This window comes from Vicia villosa, linkage group LG5 (assembly GCF_029867415.1).
Source record: "Vicia villosa cultivar HV-30 ecotype Madison, WI linkage group LG5, Vvil1.0, whole genome shotgun sequence".
NCBI lineage: Eukaryota > Viridiplantae > Streptophyta > Magnoliopsida > Fabales > Fabaceae > Vicia > Vicia villosa.
In genome coordinates, this window is record NC_081184.1 from 129921619 (window position 1) to 129943135 (window position 21517).

General features: G+C 35.5%; 1 protein-coding gene and 1 pseudogene across 1 annotated transcript; one reads left to right on the forward strand and one right to left on the reverse strand.

Annotated features, from left to right (window-relative positions):
* The first annotated feature begins 480 nt into the window (after window positions 1–480).
* Window positions 481–2913, forward strand: LOC131605435 (beta-glucosidase 40-like; annotated as a pseudogene).
* Window positions 2914–10397: 7484 nt separating this feature from the next.
* LOC131605436 (uncharacterized) lies at window positions 10398–12263 on the reverse strand. The gene is made up of 2 exons (XM_058877789.1): window positions 11008–12263; window positions 10398–10596 (listed from the first exon to the last, which is right to left on the reverse strand). The coding sequence occupies exons 1-2, from the start codon at window positions 12261–12263 to the stop codon at window positions 10398–10400; spliced, it is 1455 nt and encodes a 484-aa protein (XP_058733772.1).
* Between the last annotated feature and the right edge of the window lie 9254 nt (window positions 12264–21517).

Sequence of the window (21517 nt, forward strand, 5' to 3'; positions counted from 1 at the left end):
TGATCATAGTTCACTAGAAACTCTTGTTAGTTTAATTACTTAGCATCTTAGGCCTTATTTGGATAAACTTTTTTTTTTTTTATCCAGGAAGACATACAACTCATCAAGGATATGGGAATGGATGCCTATAGATTTTCCATTTCTTGGCCTCGGATTTTTCCTAGTAAGCAACTTTCATACTTTGAAAAATTTTATTATTGTTGTTTTGTTAGGGATACCCTATATATGATGGACGATTAGAGATGTCTCATGCTATAAACGGTTAGTTAATATCTAACGATGAAACCGTATGTGGCGTGGACAGTGGACCGAGTACGAGTCTCAAATTCGTGGGTATATTGTACCTTCAACACCTTATGATTTTGGACTGATGACTGAGCCTCCTTGTCACGCGGGGCCTTTGACAGGCCCCAGAACAATTTTCATCTTTAAGTTTTTTTATTGATTCTAGCTACTTTGAAAGGTTATCTGAAACCATAAACATTTCATGTGTTAGATGGATCTGGAACGATCAATCAAGCAGGAATTGATCATTATAATAACGTCATCAACGCATCACTGGCAAAAGGTAGCTCTCTCGTTATTATCCCTCCATAATCGTTTCATCTCATCAAATCTGTTTATAGTTTTAGTTAGTAGTTATGCATGCTTTTGTTTGCTTGATCATCCATTACATTTGTAGGAATCGAACCTTACGTGACACTCTATCACTGGGACTTACCTCAAGCCTTAGAAGACAAGTATAAGGGATGGCTCAGCACTGAGATCATGTATAGAATGTTACAAATTACTTTAAACACGATTTGAAACTATTCTTATGATTCTGGACATGAAATTGAAAACAACACTTGTATGATTTATATGCATTACAGAAAGGACTTTGCAACTTTTGCTGAGACGTGTTTTCAGGAATTTGGGGATAGGGTGAAGCACTGGATTACATTCAATGAGCCACATACATTTTCTATACAAGGATATGATGTCGGTTTATAAGCGCCCGGACGATGCTCTATTCTCCTTCACCTGTTTTGTAGAGCAGGGAACTCTGCGACTGAACCTTACATTGTTGCTCATAATGTCCTACTTTCTCATGCATCAGTAGCTGATATTTACAGGAAAAAGTATAAGGTAAAGTTATCGGCAGCTTGGAAGAACCTTGTGAAAATTCAAGTTGAAATCCATCGAAAATTGTTTTGGATATAAACTACTACTAATAACTCGGCTATTCAACAGAATATACAGGGTGGATCACTTGGAATAGCTTTTGATGTAATTTGGTTTGAGCCTGCCACAAACACTCAAGAAGACATTGAAGCAGCTCAGAGAGCTCAAGATTTTCAGCTAGGCTGGTAAGTTATCATTCACATACTACATAATAGATTGAAAATCATTGATATGAAAACTAATTACCTTTTGCTTACATTTGAAATTAAGGCTTAAGAAAGTGATAATAACTCAATCTTAATTACTAATTGTTAAATGTGTTAATGGTAGGTTTCTTGATCCTTTGATGTTTGGAGATTATCCGAGTTCAATGAGAAGCCAAGTTGGAAACAGGCTGCCGAAGTTTTCTCCATCTGAGGCTGCTCTTGTTAAGGGTTCATTAGATTTTGTTGGAATCAATCATTACACCACATTTTATACAAGAAAAGATTCCGCTAATGTAATCGGAATTTTGCTCAATGATGCTATTGCAGACTCCGGTACCATTTCACTTCGTAAGTTTCATACCAAACATTATCAAAATGCTTTATAATTTTTTGGTTTTGCATTGCCACTAAGTGATTATTTCCTTTTCTTTCATTTTCAGCATTCAATGGCACTAACATTTTTGTAGAAAGAGTAAGTTATACATCAAAATGTAATGTAATTTATTGTTATCATATTCAATTATAATCAACTATCCTTATATTAACCACATATCGCGGTAATGGCGTAGTTTCATTAATATATATAAATTCTGAATTGCAGGCAAATTCTATATGGTTATATATTGTGCCACAAAGTTTGAGAACCTTAATGAACTACATCAAACAAAAGTATAGGAACCCTCCTGTCTTTATCACCGAAAATGGTAATCTTCAAACTCTCATGATATCTCGATCTTCCATCTTGCATTTATAAATAGAAGTCTGCAATAATTTCACAGGGATGGATGATCCAAATAGTTGAGTTATTTCCATGGAGGAAGCTTTGAAGGATGAGAAACGGGTTCGATACTTCAAAGCCTATTTATCTTATCTACAAAAAGCTATTAAGTATGTAATAAGTTAATTATCTCCATGGTCAAATTATGAAGTTAACAAGTTAATTAATGAAGTATTGATTTGGGTAATTGCAGAGATGATGGTTGCAATGTGAAAGGATATTTTGCTTGGTCATTGATGGATAATTGGGATTGGCCAGCTGGATACACTGCAAGATTTGGTCTGTATTTTGTTGATTACAATGATAACTTGAAGAGATATCCAAAACAATCTGTTCAATGGTTCAAGAACTTTTTGAAACAGGCTAAATAGTTGGAAGAATAAAAAATTGTATTTCAAATCCATTACTTATATTTCATTTGGGAGAGTTGGTGTTGGTGAAATCGGTAGGAAAGAGGCGTTGAGATGGTGGCTCAGTGGCAGTACCGGGTTGTTAGGCGTGGCTGTGATTTTGGGTGTCTGTGGCAGTTTTCTATTGTGAGTTTTCAATCCTTTGGAGCGGTTCTGGTGGAAGACATGGTTTGGCTACCATAAATTTGTGAGTTTTATTAGTGTCTTGATGGGTTCTTTGTATGGTATGCTGGTTTTGGGTTTAGCTTTTGTATGTGAGATTTGGTGTTGTTGTTTGGGAGCAGTTTTGCTTTAGCTTCTGTCTTACCTTACTAACTTATCGTTTTTATCTTGCACATTTTATATAAAAATTGATTTATGTAATATATAGTTTGTTGAAAACATATTTCATTTGGTTTGAAATGAGATTGAGGTAATTGGACTGAACTTTAGTCTTGATAGGATAGTTTTATGATTAGACTTAGTATTGCATGTTGTAGTTGGTGTTTGTTAGTCTAAGATGTGCGTGTTGTAGTCGATGTTTGTTCTAGCAGGTAGTTGTATAAGTTAGCTTGTTGTTTAAGCTAGATTAGTGTCTAAGTTAATTGTGTATGTGATGTATGTATATGGGTTATCATCATACATAACATACATAGCTAGTAGTCTATAAATAGGCTGATCGCTCAGGTTGTTGAGAGAGATTGAAGTTGATTGTTAATTCTATAATATTTGTAATCATAAACCCTAATGAGAAAGTTAAGAATAATGGTTTTAATCAGTCCTATTTTTTTGTTTTCTTCTTCTTCCTTCTTCTCTCCCCTTTGTTAACTAACCATTTTTTTGTCAATCATGAAACTCTTTATTCCTCACTGAATCACACTGTTATTGCTATAGTTTGTTTCAACAAATTGGTGCGGTGAGCGTGGATCATGATGTCATCAACAAAGTATGAGATTGAGAAATTCACCAGAGTGAATGATTTCGATTTATGGAGCTTCAAGATGCAAGCTCTTCTTATTCAATGGGGTTTGTTAGAAGCGTTAAAAGGATCAAAGAAGATGAATGCTTCCCTAGCAGAGAATGAGAAGGTGACAATGATCAAGAAAGCCCGCAGTGTCATCATTTTGAGCCTTGATGATAAGGTTCTCTGACAGGTCTCAAAGAAGAAAACTGTCACAGGTGTATGGCTGAAACTGGATGAATTATACATGACCAAATCCTTGATAAATTGTCTCTACCTGAAGCAAGCTCTGTATTCATTCAAGATAAGTGAGACAAAGTCTTGACAGAGCAGCTGGATATTGATGTTACCATCAATGATGAAGATCAAACGTTGTTGTTGTTGTTGTTGTGTGCTTTACTCAGTTCTCATGCTCACTTTAAATAAACTCTCTTGTATGGATGGGAGTTCCAAACCTTTGAAGAAGTTCAATCATCCTTGTACTCGAAAGACTTGAACGAAAGAAAGGAGCAGAAGCCATCATCTGTTGCTGAAGGATTTTCTATAAAAGGAAAATTCTAGAAGAAGGATAGTATGTTTGAGAAGAAGCAGAAGAGTAAAGATCAACACAGTTGAATAATGGCAATGCTCTTGAAATTAGGTGTTATCATTGTAAGAAGGAGAGTCATACAAGAAAGATGTGTCATGAACGCTTGAATAATCGTGGAGGTAAGGATAATGACTACACAACTATTGTGCAAGATGATTTCGAATCATCTGATGTTCTTGTAGTTTCAAGCAGCAACTCTAGTAAGGAAAGGATATACTTAGCACATGACTCCAAACAAATACGTGTTTGAGGAATTATGTGATCAAGATGGTGGGTCAGTGTTGTTAGGAAACAACAAAGCCTTCAAGATTGCAGGTATTGGATCTGCAAGATTCAAGCTCCGTGATGAGTTAATACAACTATTGACTGGTGCCAAGTATGTACCTAATCTTAAGATAAATTTGATTTCTCTGGATGAATTTGACAAGAAAGGATATGTTTTCAAAGGAGAGAAAGGTATCCTGAAAGTCATAAAGAGGTCGAAAGAAATCTTGAGAGGCGGGAAGAAACAAGACTTGTATACCCATGAGGATGAGGTTGTAAATGGCTCAGTAAATGAGATATTTTCTAACTTATCTCATTATGATTTAATTAATCTTGCTAAATATGTTAAAGGTGTGTGTCGAGTTAAAGTTAGATATGTAGAAATTATGAAAAAGCGTTATGATCTCTTGAAAGATGAATCATATTTCAATAAAAACAAAAGTATTGAATCTAAAAGAGATCGTATTACTTTAATAAATGACATGGTTGACAAACCTCTTAATAAGTATGAAAATGCTTATAAGGAGTTTGTCATTTATGGCTTTAATAGGACAAAATTGGCCTCTATGATGTATAAAGTTGGAAGAAACAGCGGAGAAGGTCTTGGCTATTCTAGAAAAACAAAAAATATTAGTGACCGAAATTTCGGTCTCTAATTTTTATATATAAATTAAATTGTATATAAAAATAGTATTTCGTGGCCGATTTAGTGACCTCTTAAAATTGGCTTATGAATATCAAATTTTGGTGGCTAATTCGGTCACAACATTTTGGTCTCTAAATTGGTGGTTGATTTATTTTAGTGACCTCTTAAAACTTGCTCATGAATATCAAATTTTGGTGGCTATTTCAGTCACTACAGTGACCAAAACTTTTCGATCACTAAAAATGAATTTTCTAGTAGTGGTAGTGTTGCTACTGTCTTTGTGCCAAAGTATCATGTCTATCTTTTGAAAATCAAGCGCTAGAAAGAATTGGTTTTATCTAAACTTTTGTTTAAGGATAAAGTGTTTGGTTCTGTGTATTGGCTCGGAATTTGAGGATGATCAGAAGCTAGGATGATCAAAAGCTACTATGGTCATAGAAATGATCGTGGAGTGTGGGTGGCTAAATGGATGATTGAGTGTCCATTCAATAATGATTATGAAAACATAATTGTAAGTTGAACTAAGTGATCCTTGCCTTTTAAGAATTTCCCCTCTCATTATATTTCTAATTTTCCTAAATATTTATAATTATATGCAGGTTGTGAGTACCACAAGGATGAAACTTTCACTTTATCTCCTTCAATCTTCTAATAATGTTTTGTTGAACGAAGTTATGCCAAAGGCTACATATTGTTGGAATGTTTAGGAAAAGAGAAGGAAGGCATTGGTTAAAGTATGAAGTTTGGGATAATTTTGCATTATGTTGGTTTTGTTCTAATTGAATTTTATTTTGGCTATTCTATTTGTGTTAATCTTTTTGAGTTTGGATAATTTGGTATTAATTTGGTTGATGTTCCATGTTTGGCGGATAACTTCTTTGTATTTTGGATTATGTGATCTTTCACTCTATGAATTATTTTCATGGTTACTAGTACATTTTGTTGTCTGAATTTAACATACACACCAAATACACTTAACATTTTTTTACGTCTGGATTTAACATACCTCTTTAGAATATAATTAAGTACATCTGACTTTAGAATTCATATTCTCCTTCTTCACATGTTGACTCCATCTCTAATCACCTGCATATTCATCTAACTTATGTTAATATCTAATAGTAGAAGTCAACCTTAGGCAATAAAGTGGAAAAAATTTATTCTAACAAAATTTGTTTTAGAAATCAACAAAATTTTTCATGTATTAATCTAAGCTCTTTAACAATTTGATATTGAAAATCAAAATTTGATATTAAAAATGAACAACAATTTTCATGATACAATATGCATGTAAATTTGAACTCAAACATAGAGCATTATCTACGACATCGTTCTGTACAAGTTACTTGTTTATCATTACATTGAATAAATCATAATTTATCAAACTTTTGGACTTGTCTAATTAAGGTACATTAAACAACCTTCATTTGTAACTGTAAAGTTTACATTATTGAACTCAAATACAGAGCATAATATATGATATCTTTCTATAAAATTAATGTACTAGAACTTATCTCAAATTTACAGGCATGTATTTCTTATGCCAAGTTCTTGCATACGACATAGAGAAAGTATATGGTCTTGTCAATACAACCCATTAACTTTGATTTGTTCACCCATTCAACCCCTTCTTCAGTGTGTCTTTTGGAGATTAAACTCGTCAACCGTTAGCTCATTTGTTTCCTTTCTCTCATAAGAACCTTATACAATAGTTTTCCTTACATGGGATCAGAGTGAAGATATTGCATTCATTACTTAAATGCAAAAAAAAAAATTGAAGAATAAAGTATCAAAATAATTCACAATAGCACACAAACTAAATTTGAAAAATATCACAATCTAGTTTCACAATTCAATTGAAATGCTAACAATTAAATAACACGTCATCAAAATATAAATTCTCAATTCAAATCAAACCCTAAGGCTTTGTTTGGGAGTTTGGGGAGGAGGGAAAGGAAAGGCTTCCAAAAGTGAATTTTTAAAAAAAATATAAGAAAATATTTGACAAATTTTGAAAAATGATTTTTTATAGAATAATAAAAGAGTGTTTATCATTACTATATCTTTAATTTTCAGAATACTATAACAACAGAAAATATATTTGAAAAATTTATGTAAGTTCTCCAAAATCCTCCTTCAATACAAATTTTGAGTTCTCCAAAATTAGGGGTTTTTGATGTTATGAATAAAAGCAAACTCTGCAAAACCCTTCCAACCAAAATTCTTCAATTCTTTCCATTCAATCATTCTCTTTTTATAAAGCTTTTCCTTCCCTTCTCTTCCATTCCCTTCCTTTCCCTTCCCTTCCAAACTCCTAAATAGAGCCTAAAGATTCTATTGAATGCAGCTTATTTCACAATCTTTCAATTTAATGCAAATGAAAATTCATAATTTATGAATTTGATTAAATACAAACCCTAATCCCAAATTACATAATTTCTAGGTAAGATTTTAAATCAATTTTATAATTTATGAATTTCATAAAATACAAGCCATAATCCCCAATTACATAATTTATAATTTATGAGTTTCATAAAATACAAGTCATAATCCCCAATTACCGAATTTCTGGGTGAGAACTCGAATCAAATCAATTTCATAATTTATGAATTTCATAAAATACAAACCTTTATCGTGTAAAAGTTCAAATCAATTTTAGAATTTATGAATTTCATAAAATACAAATCCTAACCCCCAATTTTATAATTTCTAGGTAAGAATTCAAATCAACTTCAATTTTAAATACAAATCTAATCCATAAATCTTAACCCCCAAATTATTGTTTTTGGGTAAGAATTGAAATCAACGTCAATTTTAAATTCAAACCTAATCCTCATAATCCTCAAATCAATGTTTGTGGGTAAGAATTCAATTCAACTAAAATTACAAACCTTAAAACTCAATTCAATATTTTGTGTGATAACTAAAATCAACTTTGAAAAAATATAAAGATTGGAATGGATATGAACAACTATAACAACATGAAAGTATTACTTTGATGAACACCACAACTAATACGAAGTACATGAACGTTTGCTCTAAAAGCTAAAAAAAATTAAACTAGAACACGGTGAGAGCAAAGAGGTCGAATAAGAAGGATATGATTTAGAAATTTAAATTAAAGTAGCACAAAATAGAGGTCAAAATTGGAAGAAGGAATACAAAGAAGAAGAAGTTGTACAAAGTATTATTAGAACGTTATCATTCAATTGACTTTCATGTAATAAATATGGTAATTAAGATATGATTTTGCTTCCTCCAATTCCATAACTACATTGAAATAAGGACACTCATTATAAATTATAAATTATTCGTTGTCGTTTATATGTTATATAAAACTCTATTCAAGTGATGAATTTTCAACTATTCATTAGCACATCCTTGTCAACCACATGAAGTATCCTTCACATGGAAAGCAAACTAAATGAAAACCAATTGAAAACCAATAAGTGGTGATGAGGTAATGTAGAAAGTCTTAAAAAAATTACTTTAAGTTGTATTTTGATAGTGTTATCGTAAGTATATTGGAGTTAAAATGTTTTTTTTTTTCAATAAGCAAGATATATTGAATAGAGAACAAAGAGTTCTCCGAATCGTTTACAAGGGGACACGGGAAAAACCCAACAAAAAGAAAATTACAAACCAAATAAAATTACGAGAGGAAAAACAACGGGTCTTTAGAAAACTCGTAAAAAGAACATTTGGAATGAGTAATTTTCCCACAAAAAGTCCACTTCCAAACGAGCATCTTAATATTCCACACGGTGTCATCAACGCTCCACTTGTCCTTCCGGAAGCTCACTCCATTCCTTAGCAACCAAATGGTCCAAGTAATGGCGAGCCACACCACCCCTAACTTCCTATCTTTCACCCCTTTTAAACGGAAATACCGGTGCCAATTCAAAAAATTTCCCATCCCGTCTTCCTCACCGATGTCCCCTTTGTCAACCCACAAAGAAATCCCCCTCCAAACCTTCCCCACCACCGCGCAACTAAAAAATAAATGCTTCATGTTCTCCACACCATTCCCACACATAAAACAATTTAAATCTTCAATAGATAAAGTAATACCTCTTCTCAACAAAAGCTCTTTTGTGGGAAGCCTATTCCGAAAAAGTCTCCATCCAAACGCCTTTATTTTGAGCGGAACATCCAATTTCCAAAGAAAGCCAAACGCTACGTCATTCTTGTTTGGAGGTCCGAAAGGAATTCTAATGTGATTATAATAATTATAACAAGAAGACACCGAAAAAGTAGAATCCGCATTTCCCTTCCAAGTAACCAAATCCTTCCCTTCCTTCCACCCCTCAAAAACCTCCAACCGTTCCTTCAAGTCTTCCAAAAAATTACCGAAGCCATTTTCCCTCAACCCATCCTCTTTCAAGCCTAAATCTCCCCAACGCCACCTATCATCCCTCCAACCTCCCATCCCCGCCACCGATACACCCTTCAACAAAGAAGCATCAAATAAATCCGAAAAAACATCTTTCAAAGGAATATCCTCCAACCACGAGGATTCCCGAAACAGAGTATTATAGCCATTATGAACGGTGAACTTAGAAGGAGCTTTTATGGGATCAAAATAATAAGAAAAAGAAGAAGAAGATGAATTAGAAGAAAAAGAGCCTAACTTTAAAATATCTTTCCACCAAACGGAACAAGGGGGAGAGACTTTTAACTCCTTACCGGCATTCAAAATAGCCGACGAAAGATCCCCATAACGAGACTTCAATATATTGTACCATAAGGAATTGTGCCCTTCTAGGATCCTCCATCTCCATTTGTTAAGGAGAGCTAGATTAAAAAAAGAAATATTCTTCACACCTAGACCTCCTTTCTCAAACGGTAAAGTAACATCATCCCATTTAACCCAATGAATTCTTCTTTTCTTCTCCACACCCTCCCATAGAAACTTATTTTGAATAGAAGTCATCTTCTTGACCACGCTTCTCGGCATTTTGAAGTGTAATGGCTAAAGAACTAAGCACAGACTTCAAAAGAGTAATTCTTCCTCCCAAATTCAAAAACCGATTCTTCCATCCTTCCAAACGATTCTTCATCTTTGAAATTAACGGGTACCATGAAGCCTCCTTCCTTGGATTGAAACCTATCGGAATACCAAGAAAATACAAATTGCTCTCTTCCTTTTTGCAAGAAAGAAAGAGAGAAGCCGCATCCAAGAAATAATTGTTAGTATTAATCCCAATCAACTTACTTTTGTGAAAGTTAATACCAAGACCGGACACTATTTCAAAGGCCCGAAGCACCGCTTTAATCGCCCGAACTTGTTTCCAATTGCCTTCACCCGCAATTAAAGTGTCATCCGCAAATTGGAGAATGTCCACTTTACAAGAACCCTTAATGTCAAAACTTTGAAATTCCCCCACTTCAATTGATTTTCTAATAAGACCCGTAAGCCCTTCCGCCGCTATCACAAAAAAAAAGAGGAGAATGAGGATCTCCTTGTCTCAATCCTCTTTTAACAAGAAACTCTTTTATAGGACTTCCATTGAAAAGCACCGACATACTACTATTGAACACCATTAATTCCATCCATTTCATCCATTTCGCTCCAAACCCCATCCTATTAAGCATGTACCTAATGAAACTCCAACTCACATTATCATAAGCTTTCTCAAAGTCAACTTTAAAAAGAATACAACTTTTCCCTTATTTTCTAGCGTAGTCAACCACCTCATTAGCCACAAGCACACCATCCAATAATTGTCTCCCGGGAACAAAAGCATTTTGACAAGGCGAAATGATAGTATTGAGCACTCCTTTCAATCTCCCCGCCAAAAGTTTAGTCACCGCTTTGTACATACACCCTACTAAACAAATCGGCCTATAATCATCCAAACTCAAGGGATTTTAAGACTTGGGAATCAAAGTCAAAAAGGAGGAGCAAACCGCCTTAGAAATAGAACTTCCCTCAAAAAAGTGGTTGAAGTAATTAATAAAGTCTTGTTTAATTACGTGCCAACATCTCTTTAAAAAGAGAAAAGAATACCCATCCGGCCCCGGACTTTTATCTCCACCACAATCCCATATTGCCTCTTTAATCTCTCTTTCAAGAAACGGTTTTTCAAGCCCCGCCGCTTCCTCTTCACCAATGGCATTAAAAGAAACACCGTCTAACATCGGTCTAACCTTTTCCAATTCAATAAATTTATTCCCAAAATGATTGAAAACCGCTTCTTTCACCTCTTCCATCGTTTCAACCATTCCGTTCGATGATAAAATTGGCCCAATATGATTACGTCTTCTTCTTTCCTTCATCACCTTATGAAAAAATCCACTATTCGAGTCTCCCTCTTGAATCCACTTTAACTTAGATTTTTGGAGAAGCATATTCTCTATAATGCTCAAGTTCTTCCAAAATCTACAACACGCTTCCCTTCTCTTTTCTAGATTCTCATTGAAAAAAGCGTCATCTTCTGACTCCAATTTCTCATCAGCCAAGTTAATATCCCTAACCACTTCCTCCATCTCCAAATCAAATTTCCCGAATACCCCCTTATTCCACCATTTGAGCCTCTCTTTAAAAAGTTTAAGCTTTTCTTTTAACACAAAATCACCTCTACCTCCAACCTTCAAACTTTTCCATTCTTTCTCCACGAACGGAATAAAAGACTCGCTAGAGAACCACTCATTGTTAAATCTAAACGGTTTAGGACCCCAATTAGATTTATCCGACAACAACCAAATAGGACAATGATCCGAAATATCCCGATCTCCAATAAATTGACCGATTATCTCCCACTTGTTAACTACATTGATAGATAAAAGAAAACGGTCTATCCTACTTCTTGACTTGCCATCTCCACTAAACCAAGAAAATTTCTTCCCTTTGCAAGGAATGTCAACCAAAGAAGATTTGTTAATGAAATCCGCAAATAAAACCGCCTCCCTATTGTTATACATAACCGCCCTCCCTTTTCTTTCTCTTACATTTTTTATGGCGTTGAAATCTCCACCCATAACCCATTCACCGTCTTTGAATCTTTCCATCGTGACAAGTAATTCGTTCCACAAAGTTTTCTTTTTTCCCAAATCACAAGAGGAGTAAATATTAACCACAAAATATAAATGATTCTTCCACCGCACTTTAACCCCCAAAAAACCTTCTCTTTTGAAGCTATTCACCACTTCCACATTATCCTTATTCCACAAAGTGAGCAATCCCCCCGATCTTCCCATCGAATTAACATAAGAGTAACCCAAATTCGGACATCTCCAAAAACTATGCGCTATATCATCATTCATACTAGTGACCTTCGTTTCTTGAACCAAAAAAATATCCGCTTTTCCTTTATTAATCAAAGAAGAGATTCTTCTCCTTTTGAGTGCATTCACTCCCCCTCTAATGTTCAAAGATCCTAGTATCATTGAGACACCGATTTTATCTCCTTCCTAACCCTTCCACCTATCCCTCCTTCTTTTTCCAAGTTCTCTATTCTACCAATAAGCTTGTCTCTTCCTTCCGCATCCACCACCCCTAAAGCTACAATAGCCGACCGAAGTTTTCCCGGAACATCATTTTCCAAGAAATCTCATTGTCTTCCATTGTTTCTTCGGATATCGGACTCCTCCTTTTAATTTCCATAACACACCGACATTCTCCCACTTTCATTATCATCCACTTCCTTGAAATCATGCTTCCAAAGCGATCCTTTTTTATTAGCAAGGATTGCCGTCGAAGTTTTGTCCCGCTTACTACCAAGAGTATAACTCTTTCCCTTTTTACACCTTATTACATTTTTCCCCTTAAACACATTACCTGCACCTCCCACCCCATTAATACTCTTCCACCTTATCTTTTTAACGCCTCTATGTGACAAATCATCCTCCTTGAGAGTTACAGAACATCCCTCCACCGATTTAACGAAGCTCTGGTCCGAAACATCAACCCCCTGTTTAATCACCTCCCTACTGCCCTCCCCACCATTCTCCCTAATTTTTGCCACCTCACAATCAAAACTGCCTTGCTCACATTATTTACTATCCCCCTCTGCCTCCTCTCCCACGTGAACCCTCAAAGCCACACCAAGACTTGTTCCCTTATCCACTACCATATGCTGTCCCACTTTGGAAATGTGATCCTCCATATTACTTTCTTTGCAGCATGAAACCGAATACCCACAACTCCCAGAATTCACAGAGAGGCCCACCGCCACTTCCTCATCATTATCCACTAACTGGGTGTACCGCTTCTCTTTTCTAATCCAAACCGCAAGAGGCATAGACAACACCGTGTTTCCGCCTTCCTCCTCATCCTTTCTGCCGCCGCCAAACCTGTTAACCTCCTTCGAGCCAGTCGAGAACAATTGAATACTATCCTCGGATCCCAAGGAATTAAGGTCGTCGCCGGCATCAAAATTATTATCGCAGACAAAGTCATCGGATTCCGATGATTCAGAAACAGAGAAAAGAGTTGTCGGAATACCTGGATTGGACCGAATTGTTCCCATAGCATCCTCTCTCACTGTGAGTTTGAAGAGAACACCGTCAATGCTAACCGACAAGAAGTCCGGAATTTGCGTAAGAGGAACTCTCAGCATCACGCGCGCGACGTCCATAACTTTGCCTTCAGCGGTTTTCTCGTCTATGCAAATAAAGATTCCCCACACCTCTGCCAATTTAACAAAGAAATCCGAGTGCCAAGCTAAAGCCGGAATACCGTAAATCCTCAACCACACCTCTCTGTAATCATCCACCACGTATTCCACCAATTGTCCTTATGCCCCAAGAAATCCTCTATATATCCTGCCTCCAATTCTTCCAGCAAACATAAATTACCCCCGAGAGGACTAACCTTGATTGCATAGATGCCCTCCATCTCCATGTGCATCTGAATGTTATACGCTGCTCCGGGAATCAACGCTTTGGCCACAAAAGCCTTCTGAAACCTCTTTCTGTGTTCCTCACTTGAGATAAAAGTGAGGCTTGGAACGATGCCTTCCTTCTTTCCTGAAGACTCAGCAACACCCACAACAACCTTTGCAAATGTCCTAGTATCCCTTCTTGCAAACACATTATTTCTGATTTGCCCCTTTGCCTGTTCATGGACGAAACCGCTCCCTGACCTAACCTCCTTCTCCTTCGAACCCCTCACATACCGAGGAAGATTCACATGAATCTTCTTGCCAGCTATCTGAATGTTATCGAGCCTTACCGCCATCATCCTCCCATCCTCGACATCCTTGAAACGAGCGAAGGCGAATCGTTTCCCAATATTATTCCTCCTCGGAGACACAGCAACCTCCACCACATTCCCCGCGCAACCAAACAAATCAAACAGGTTCTTAGCTGATTGAGAATCCGGGAATTCCGAAACGTAAAAAGAGATCACTTCCTCCGCCTTCCTCGACCCCCAATCGCGCGAGTTTGTATTTCTCCCTCCCCATGGAAACACATCCCAACCCAAACTCTTCCCTCCTCCGCTGCGTTTGTGATAGACCTTCATCCATCCTTCATTACTCTGAGCCGATATACCTTCGACCATGGAAGAAAGTGAACGATGTGCCCTAACTCTCTCCTAGAGAGAAGTCAGAGCGTTTCTAGAGAGAGATCGTTACTTGAATTTTTTTATAACGTCTATTGTAACACCCCATTTCTACCCGGCAAATATTCAAGAATCAGAGTTTCAAAATTTCTCGACAAACAAATGAGGCGTCACATATTCATTTAACAATAAATCACATCATCGCATTTAGCGGATACATAGCACCTTTGAAAAACAGAATAACTTATTTTATTAAAACACAACGAAATCGTCTCAAAATACGAAAACTTCACTAAACACTCCGAACATCTAGATTAAGCAAATAATTGAATTTCTGGGCGTTACATCTATCTCTTCGCAAATGATATTTTTAATGTTTCTGTATTTTGTAAATCATATACATTGTTTCTGTATTTTGTAAATCATATACATTATAGAGAAAGGTTATGTTTACACTGATTTTGTACAACTACACCGTATAAATATACGGTACAAGTACTTTTTGTATTTTATTTATTATTTTTATATAAGTTGAAATATATGCCACTTAAAAATGATGTTTGGAAAATTACGGTGTAAGTCACAGTCTCATAATTTTGATGTAGATATAGCATTGCTCAACATTATACCATAAACTTTCTGTTCCTAAGTTTTTCAAGAAAATTAAAATACTTCGTATATGTTGTTTTTCTATTTGTGTGAATACTTCCCAAGTCAAATTGTATAAAGGTCTATGATCTAGACATTTGAATTTCTATACTTTCATGTTAGTTTTTTATATTTCCCTCATGTCTTCTTAAATTCACTCAATTCATAAGAACATAATAAAAAACATACTCAAAAAACACATTTGGTTTTTTGAATTCTTTTATAATATAAGAAACTTAAAATTCTTTGAAAAACAAATTAAAACGAAATATATCTCTTTCAATGCCAACAAATACTTTTTATTCTTCGCTCTTCATCCATTGTCTTTGTTCTACATACACTAATATTGAATTTTATAATTACACTTAAAATATGTTCGACAACTTCTATTCTAGCATATTTTATTTTATAAATATTTTTTATAATATTAAATTAATTATATTATAATATTTTTAAAATATTTTGATTTTATATTTGCTTTTAATTTTAAAGTATATTACTTTTCATTCTAAAATAAAAAATCAACATGAAAAAAAAATGACAGACGTTTAATGTTTTGTTTAATGTTTCAATCTGTTCAAAAGAACGACAATTTGATTTGAAATACATTAAAAAATTACATTATAAAAGATAGATATTTTGAAATATTCTAAAATATACAAAATATTTTAAAATATATAAATTTAATTATTCTTTATAAAATATCAATAAATAATGAAGAACAAACTTTATTATAAATGTTGAAAGAAATAAAAAGGAATTATAAGAAAATTATAAAAAAAAATTAATACTTATTTCACATTTTATAAAAAAAATTAATATGTCTAATACTTAAAAGAACACATTTGAGTCTCAGGCATAGCGTGGATCATAATTTAGTTATTATTAACTTAATGAAAGACTCATATTCAGTAAGGAAAATTTCTTAAAAAAATACTCACCATAGATTTCAACTTCAAACACTAATAGTGATGTGACATCAGCTTATATTATATGGGAAAAGATATATTGACTAATTAAACTGACTTCAACAAAAAAAATCAATTGTATATATGATTTCACCTCAAAAATTCCCTAAACATTTTCGCTCCACATTTTGCCCTGGTAGTTTCTCCCACAAGCACCGCACCGATGTTAATTAAAGTTTATTATCATTCTGAGACCACATGTCCAGTCCATGGAAATCAACGTGGCAGATGCTGTATAAGCAACGGTGGCAGGACTACTATCCTCACCAGCACCGCCTAACAACTCAAATGTATATATACTCTCTTTCCCTTTGATCAATATCCATAACACCATAACATATATAACTGTATATCTCATATTCTCATTCTCATCTCCTCATCATCTATAAACATTCGTTTCTTTAAAATGGCACAACAGCAACAACATCGTGACGAACCTCAACATATTTCTAGAACCGACGATAGTGAGATCAATGACCGTGGTATTAGGAAGAACGACGGAGCATTCGGAACCGGAACCCCCGCGGACCCTGTAGCCGTGTACGCTTATGAAACCATCGGGAGTGCCCCTGGTGTTGGTGACATGCCTGAGTATGGAGCAAACATCACCACAACCACTGAATACACTGCTGTGTATGGTACTACTGCTGCTCCTGGATTTGGTGCTCCGATGGCTGGTGCTGCAGCCGGAGGCGGTGTGGGGCCGTGGGGACTAGATGCAAATACTGGTGGAGGTCAGTGGGGACAAGAAGCAAATACTGGTCGTGGTGGTGCTGCTGGAAGCCAGAGAGGGCAGGAAGCAAATGTTGATCGTGCTGCTGCTGGTGTGGACAATACTGGAAGGAACAAGAACAGGAATGTTGGCAGGGATCAGAAATAAAGATGCATCATTGATAACATATATGTGCTAAGTTAGTTAAGGTTGTGTGTTGCTATAAATAATGTCATACGGTCATAATAAGAAGAATGAAGTCTCTTTTCTCTTGTAACCAAAATATAATATAAATAAAGGCTGCTTGTTTTTGTTTTACTAACTATTATCAGTAAATCTGTAATAATAACACCAACTAGCAAAAATTTCTGATTACATTCAAGTATAGGACAAACTGTTCTACCTAATTTCTATGATGTGAGTCCAGCTGAGGTACGAAAGCAAAGCGGAGTTCTTGAAAAGTCTTTCAAGAGCCATGAAGAAATATTAATTCAAAGCTAATTTGAAGGAATTACAAAGATGAAATAATTGGAATGCTTATGGATAAATGTAGGTATGTATTTCAATGAAAAGAAATTAATTATGACAAAGTATAACAAAATATTTATTCTATCACATTCTTACCAAGAGACCAAGAGAATACGAGGAACTTCTTTGATGAAGATGTTTGCGATCTGGTGTCTAGATGGCACTGGTATTATTACAATATACCAAAGTGGCTTGAGGAATAGGAAAATAAAGTTTCAGGAGAATATTGTGGAATCCAACATGATTTGGAGACAACATTGGCAAAACCCCTATATTATGTTTCATCATTAGAACGGGAGAGAGTAGGTTGCCTTTGGATGTGTAGACAAATATGTAGAACTGCATATGATATGTCAGGTCGAGTGAATGTTAGATATTGTAAAGCCTTTGCAAGACTGATATAGGGAGGGATATTCATAAGGAGTGCCAGCGGAGGTGCTGACTTTTTGCTTGGTGTCGACAGGAGTGGCTGACAGTTTGCAGGATGTCATGCCAACACGTTCGATGATCTCTAAGACATAAATGTTTTGATTGAGAAAGATGTCACTAGAGTGACGAAATACTGCAATACCAAAAAAGTAACTCACAGGCCCTAGATCATGCATCGCAAATTTAAATGTTAATCGTGACATAATTGATTTGCAAAGCACATGAGTGGAGGTAATAAGGAAGATGTCGTCCACATATATAAGAATGTGTGCCATGTTAGAAATTTGTTAATATATGAAGAGGAGTGATCTTATGTGCTGTGGCAAAAACCAATAGTGGTGACATAGTCAAAAAAGTGTTGGTATCATGCCTTGGGCGCTTGCATGAGATCATAACGTGACTTTTTCAAATAACAAACATAATCTAGATTATGGGGGTCACAAAAACCCAATGGCTGATGCAAGTAGACAGACTCGTGAAGATCACCATGTTAAAAGGCATTATGGACATTCAATTGATGAATGGACGAGGATTTGGATAATGCAATGGTGAGCACTATTCAAATGGTAGCAAATTTCACCACGGGCCTGGAAGTTTTATCACAATCCACACTTGCAACTTGTGATATGGCATCACCTATAAAATGAGCTTTATAACGCTCAAGTAGGATTTTTCATGGCATAGTTCTTTGAGAAAATCAAACCGAACCAAATCAAACCATAGAAAAAATTCACTCAAACTAAACCGAACCGTTTCAATTTACTCTGAACCGAACTGAACCAAAATAGTTGGTTTGGTGTACCATTTCGAAATTCCAAGTTGTACAAAACCGGTAGAAGTTATTTTCTTTCCAAACCAAGTCATTTAATAAAGAACCGAACCGTTAAACTATTTTTTTAATTAGAAAAAAAATTTAAAATTTGCTTAATTTTTTTTCATTTTTAGTTTCAGTTTGGTTCGGTTTCAATTTCAGTTAAGTTCTAGAATTATTTGTGCAATATGGTTTGGTTCACTAACCAAACATAACAGTTCGATTATTTTAACTTCAGTTCGGTCCAGTTCATGGTTTTTTGAACAGTTCTACTCTCAAAGTAGCCATCAAAAATTTTCTTATGCCTAAAAATTCATATACATCAAATAAGATTAGCGTTAGAAGGTTGTGGAACTAAATCCCACATCTTATTTCTAATAAGAACATCAAATTCAGGTTGCATTACGAATTTTTAATTCGGGTCAAATAAGGCTAACTTAGGGTTTTTAGGTATGGGAGAGATGGTATGGTCAGGTAGAGAAGCTTATAGGGTAAGTATGTGTAACATCTTGAGATAGAATGGAGTAGATGAAGTATACAAAGTTCGACTCTTGGATCTTAAATATGCCCTTCAATTATTTTGTAAGAAAACCTTCAAATTTGATGATATCATGAGTTGTTACACATACTTTACATATGAAGAACTAGCATATGTGAATGGCCTTCCACTAGCATATGAAGAACTAACAAAATTATTTATGAAAGAGTTAAAAAAATAAAAATAGTTTCTCTTGAAATTAATTTTCGGTCTCTCCAATAAATGGTAGTTTTACCCGCTTAAAATTTTAAAATAATCTCTGTTCATAACAAAATTTTATCAGTGAAAACATAAATTATTTTTAGTAGATTAATAAAAAGTTAATGATAAAAATAATAAATTTTATTTTTCTCGACCGATATTTTTATATAACGCAGTATAGAATAACCCGAAAAAGAATTTCATTATCGGCAAAAATTATTTCGGGCATTTTTATCAGTGTCACGTAACACCGAAAATTATACAGATAAAACAAAATAAAAATTCTACAGAGAGATAACGATAGATATTTGTAGATATGAGAGAATATTCATCATGACATGTATTAATGAGAAGTGATTGGTCATGATGATTAACTGACAAGTAGAAAGAAACCCTTGGATATAGCTGAAGGAAAATAACATAAGAAGGTGAACTCTTGCTATAAATAGGGTAGTGTTGTGCTAGTACTACACACCAGAAAAAGAAATATATAGTTGATCACTCTCTATTCTCTCTTCGTACCTTCTTACACAGTAGAGAAAAAAAAACAACACTCCTAGTTCATCTTCACTTTTAGGTGCACGGCCCGCCAAATAAAACATCAATTCTACAACTCTCGTAACTGTAAGGGCATCTCTCTATTTTTATATACTTCTCTCAAATATATATATATATATATATATATATATATATATATATATATATATATATATATATATATATATATATATATATATATATATACTCTGTATCTTCTTACGTGTTTATTTTGAATGTGACTAATTGTGAAGGTGAGTAAATGTAATATAAATATATTTGTGTAAATTCTGATGCATGAGATAAGTGCTTATATATGGTGATGTTACCCATATTATTGAAAAGCATATGTGGGGAATTGTATGCTCATACATTTCATGGTTACGTGGCTACCGGAGAGGAGTCACGAGGTGCACATCGGAGAGGTGGCACGGGTGCGTGTCCAAGAAGGAACCACATTATCCCGTAGTGGATCATTGAGTCTGATTGATGGGTAGATACCTATCACCTTATTGGTGCTAAATCCTGAAGCAATACCACGACCCTTTGCGGAGGGATTGATATTCCGGTATCATATGCATTAACATATAGACATTGCATTAGGAATGAGTCTTAATTTTTCTATATGTATTATTAATTGTAAATGTTTATATACATGTGTTAGAATGAGATCTCTAGCCATGTATAATGTATCCTCTGTTTATGCTTACTGCTCCGCTGTTGTGTATTTGTTATTTTTGGATTGATGACCCTTTCAGTGGATTGTGTGGGCTATACGCCAATAGATTATGACGCACCCGGGACACGAGGAGACACCACCGTCGAGGGTGACAGACTTCACCTTCCCTGATGCATGGACTGACACACCCTGGGGGTTCGACCCGGCCCTAGGACGACTCACCTTTTCCGGGAACGTGTTGGAGTTCACTACTATCATAGGACAGGATCCAAAGACCACTTACTCCCGTAGGACCGTGAGCTTCCAGGTTCCAGCTTCCCTGATCATATCTAGTTTTCTCTCCGGTGTGATTGACCGTTTCGGATTATTGACTCCTCCTTCAGCCCCACCTGGACCCTCATATTCTTCAGTCATGGGAGGGGGTCCATTCTTTCATGACACATTTATGCCTCCCTTAGACTTACAGATGTCGCTAGGGTTACCCTCGACGTACACACGTGACATTTTTCCAATAGGCGGGCTTCCCCTTATAGACCCGACACGTGTGCCATCTTTGGAGTCGGACGTAGGTGGAGCAGGGGACGACGTAGGTGGAGCAGGGGATGACGTAGATGGAGCAGAGGATGATGATTATGACCCCTTAGAGCACGATTACGATAGCGGACAGGATGGCTCTGATCATGCACTGTTGAGCGCTTGTAGGGGTTTGTGCGGAGCTGGAGCTGGAGAGTACTGCGGCTGTCATTAGTTTTCGATCACGTTAGTTAGGGAATAAATGATAGTAGTATTTTTAGCACTAGATGACGGTTACTGTATGCATGGTCTGGACTTTTCCCTGGGGCAGCTCTCTTGCGTGGGTGTCTATCGGGGACTCTTATTTTATCGTTTTATGGTTTGTATTGCTAACCACTATTAGCACCTTATCACTCATGAAACTACGATGTATGTATGTATAATATGTTTT